The sequence below is a fragment of the Manis javanica genome, chromosome 3 (assembly GCF_040802235.1).
Source record: "Manis javanica isolate MJ-LG chromosome 3, MJ_LKY, whole genome shotgun sequence".
Taxonomy (NCBI): Eukaryota; Metazoa; Chordata; class Mammalia; order Pholidota; family Manidae; genus Manis; species Manis javanica.
The window spans coordinates 36,158,918-36,163,116 of record NC_133158.1 but is presented as its reverse complement, the minus strand read 5'-3'; the positions used below and the strand labels follow the sequence as shown (position 1 = coordinate 36,163,116).

Here is a 4,199-nt window from a genome sequence, read left to right as displayed (position 1 = left end):
ACTCCCGGGTCTCAGGACCAGGCTCGCCGGGCGGCAGGGCCCTAGATGCGTCCCAGGTGCCTGAAGTACCTTTCTCTATACAGCGGGAACGTAACTAGGTGCCAAGTCGTAAGGGTGATCTCAGGAAACATTCTCGTCTCAGTGTCGCTGAGTTTAGGACAAAAATTGAGAAACCATCACGTCCACGAATCACACAAGTCCCTTTCAAACTTCAGCTGGGAGCCAGGATGAGGCTTTCCAGGCCCTCACTTTCCCCCAACCCCCAAATCTGAATCTCTGAGAGTGAGGCGCAGACTTTTAAGAACAGCTTCACCGGTGTATTTCAGCCACAAAGATGGTCAAACCACCTGGCCTGAGTTGAAAAGAGCTGCTGAGGTGGCTGCTGGGCCTGCTCCCTTAGGACACTAACCAGGGATTTCTGCATCTGCAGCCAACAGGGTCGGCTAAGGGCTGTTCTTCCCCTCTGTGCATGCACTTAACTGGGCTGAACAGGGAGCACCCAACTCTAGGGCACAGCTCAGACTCGATGCCAGGGAACACCTAGCTAATTGACCCAAACCCTCTGGGGGCTCTGGTCATCACCTAGAAATGGAGGGTTGCTGTAAGAATGTCAGAACAGGCGCAGAACCTCAATGCCTGCCGTCATTCTCTGGGGAAGCCTGCCCTGCTCCTGTTCCTGGGCATGGAGCTTGGACGCAGGGGAGTGGGGAAGGGTCCCACCTCACTTTCAGTACAGCAAAGGGCTGTGGGTGCAGAGGAGATACAGCAGGTGTTCTTCATTTTGGTCGTGGGGAGGCTTCCAAGGGGAAGGTGAAACCTGGAAGCATGAGTCTGCAGAAGTAGCAGTCATTCAATAAAATACATGCTTATTTATTCATTGGGATAAGATGGTTTCTTTGGGGATAAATTCAAGAGGAGGTGCAAGCGCTTTATTTGCAATGTCCCTTCTCTAGTAGGTAGGTCAGCAAAGTTCCATGACAAGCTAAAAAAATGTTATCCCCCAGTAGTCCTGGGGCAGGGGTTAAATTAAAAAAAGAAGGAAAGAAAAATCCTCAGTCATTCCTATTATTTCTTGATACAGAGGCTTGGGAAGAAGTTTCTACTGGGTTCAGAAGGTGTGATTTCTGCGTAGTGTTGGGGGGAAAGGGTAGGAGTGGGGGTGCCTCTTAGCCCACAGATGCCAACACAATGTCTACTGGCAGCTCCTCCGAACTTCTGGCCGTCACCTGCATGGTTACAGTGTCCAAAAGTAGCAGCCGGGAGCGCACCAAGATGTCATGACCACCCCGGAACACACCTAAAAGGGAAGAGGGAAGTACAGATGTGTAAGGCAGCAGCAGGCTGCAGAGGCTGGGCTGAGGGTGGCATTTGCAGCAACTAATCAAGGCAGCCCTGACACAGTGAGATGGGAGCCAGGAGAGCTGGGCTGAAATCCCTGAGTGAGACCTTGTGCCAGTCACCTTTACCTCTCTGAGCTGCAGTATCCTCAGCTACAAAGTGGAGAAGACAATAATGCTAACCGTAGTTCAAGCTTCTGCCACACTGAAATGAATTAATAGATGTATAAGGCTTGCATCTGACATCACAGAGGCTCTGCCATGTGTTGGCTGACTCTAAGAGCACAAATGAAGCGATGGCCTCACAATGACAAAACCACAGAGCAGGTGTCTGCAAGACCCAGGGGACTGGGCTGTTTCAGTGTGGCCACAAATGATGAGCTGGGGGACCGTCAGCTGTGAGTAGGGCATTGAAGCAGAGCTACCAGCCAACCCAGTCTATGAACACACAGCAAAAAAAAAAACCCAAAACACAAAAACCACCTCCTTCTTTTGTTCACTGTTTCAGGTGTGAAAACTGTATTTTCCCGCCCAACTTAAAGCAAAGGGTCATTACGTCTTAGAGGTACTGAAACAGAATACAGATACAGAAACATTTACAAACAAAATGTTATCAGGAATTTGCTTTAAAATAATCTGGAGTAGGGGAGAATGAGTGGGCATGGAGGCCATTAGTAGTTGCGGCTGGAGGATGAGCACATACCGCTCAATTTTTGTGCGTATTTGAACATTTCCATGATGAAATCTTAAAATCCCTATTAGAAAAGACCAACCAACCCAGTAGAAAATTAGACAAAGGATATGAAAACAATTCACAGAAAAGGAAATACAAACGGTACTGCGCACTTGAGAAGATGCTTACCTTCATTCAATAAACGAAATGTAAAATATGTGAACTAGAGTAAGATAATCATTTTTCACCCAGATTGGCAAAGATCATGAAATGTGATAATATACTATGTTGCCCAGAGTGTGGGAGGAAAGGCTTATAATTTTCATGGAAGGCAATAGAATATTTATCAAAATGAGAAATGTGCTTTGGCCTTAGGGAACTTATGCCACAGACACCATCACTCACAGAAGCAAAATAAAGTATGTGTGTATACATGTATACATATGATTATTCACCATAGCACCGTAATAGCAAAAGACTGTAACAATCTACATGTTCACCAATATGGGCTGCTTCTGTAAAATATGTACATGTGTACAATGGAATATGAGGTGGCTATAAATAAGAATGAGGATTCAGTTTGGGATGATATAAAAGTTTCAGGAGATGGGTGGTGGTGACACATTCAGCAAGTACTTGCTAGGCTCGGGGGACACACAGCAAATGCCACTGACCTGGACACCTAGAAATGGTTAAAATGGTAAATTTTGCATTACATCTATTTCACCACAATTAAAAAAAGAGAGAACGAGAGACTTCTATGTATTGATAGGGAAGAGCTCTGTCAAGTGAAAAGCAAAGTGCAGAAGAGTGTACGTACAATTTGTACAAAAACATTTGAGTTAAAAAAGGGAACTGTGTCCCAGAAATGGGTTGCTTTAATTTGTCTGATTTCTCTCAGACTGTTCAAATTCAGTTGGACAATATCCATCATATCATAGACAAATTTTCACAAATGCCTAGGATGCCTAACTGGTTTTCTTGGCTTCACTGGAGATGGTTGGTAATTATAGATCTGCTTTGTTTATGTAACTGTATTCCTATTATGTTAATATGTGTGCGCAATTTAGTTAGTAGTTTAAAACCTATACATGCTTAAGTTACTCTACAAGAAGATATGTCAAAGAAATAATCAATCCTCCCATGTTTTCTTCCATATGCTACCTCTATAGCATTTCTTCTTCCTTCCTAATTACAACCCTTAAATAGAATTCGTGCCTCATATCGAATTTACTGAGTATCATAATTCCTCCAAGTGGTAAAGATACCTCAAGACAAATGCTGGGCATAGAAGCCACAGGGCATAAATCTGCAAAGAAGTAAAAAGCTAACCTTTTCAAACAATATGGCTTCTCTCTCACTTACCAACTTTACATCTCCCTGTATGGCCCCGGAAGATGACTGGTTAGCCAGAGACGGGTAAGATTCCTCAAGGGAGGAACAACCTAAGACAGGCACAGTCGCAGGGGGGCCATCAGGTGAGAAATTGGGGATCAACAGTGGTGAAGCTTAGAAACTCACCCCCCCTGTTTTGAGAGAAATCTTCTGCATCCGTGGATGTTTAATTGCCCTTGTTTAGCTCGGATTAACACATAGTCTACAGGCACACACCTGATCATCTACAATTGCTCTCTTACAACACTAAACTATGTTTACTACCTTTATCTTGCATCTACCTACCACTTCAGCATTTTATTAAAAATAAAAATAATAATAATAAAGGGAGAAATGTGGGATCCACATATAAATCAAGTATAAAAATCAAACAAATATTCATATTTGACCTGATTGTTTATAGTTCATAATGCGTGATCAAAACCAAGTTTCTGTGATGACTGCCCTTGCACTGTTCACCATGTATCACTATGTAAGACCTTGTTCACCATGTAAGAACTTGTTCATTATGCTTCAGAAGATTGGAGACTGACGAGAATTAGGCTTGAGATGGATTAATGATTGTGCATTGAGCATTGACTCCCCTATACAGAATTTTATTGTTGTTAACAACCATTTGATCAATAAATATGAAAGATGCCCTCTTAAAAAAAAAAAAGGGAACTGTGTATGGATCACTGTCTAACCCCATACACAAAAGTAAATTTGAAATAGATCAAAGACCTGAATGTAAGTCATGAAACCATAAAACTCTTAAGCTGAAAAGCTTCTGTACAGCAAAGCACACCATCAAT

The 4,199-nt window shown here is 43.1% G+C and overlaps 1 protein-coding gene across 1 annotated transcript in view; it reads right to left on the bottom strand.

The window, feature by feature from the left end:
- Positions 1–849: 849 nt before the first annotated feature.
- The window catches only part of COPG1 (COPI coat complex subunit gamma 1), a 30,106-nt gene continuing 26,756 nt past the window's right edge, over positions 850–4,199 (bottom strand). Inside the window, exon 24 of the mRNA XM_017658076.3 lies at positions 850–1,297. Within this exon, the coding sequence (XP_017513565.2) occupies positions 1,167–1,297 (131 nt within the window). The 3' untranslated portion in view covers positions 850–1,166. The remainder of the gene's footprint in view (positions 1,298–4,199) is intronic.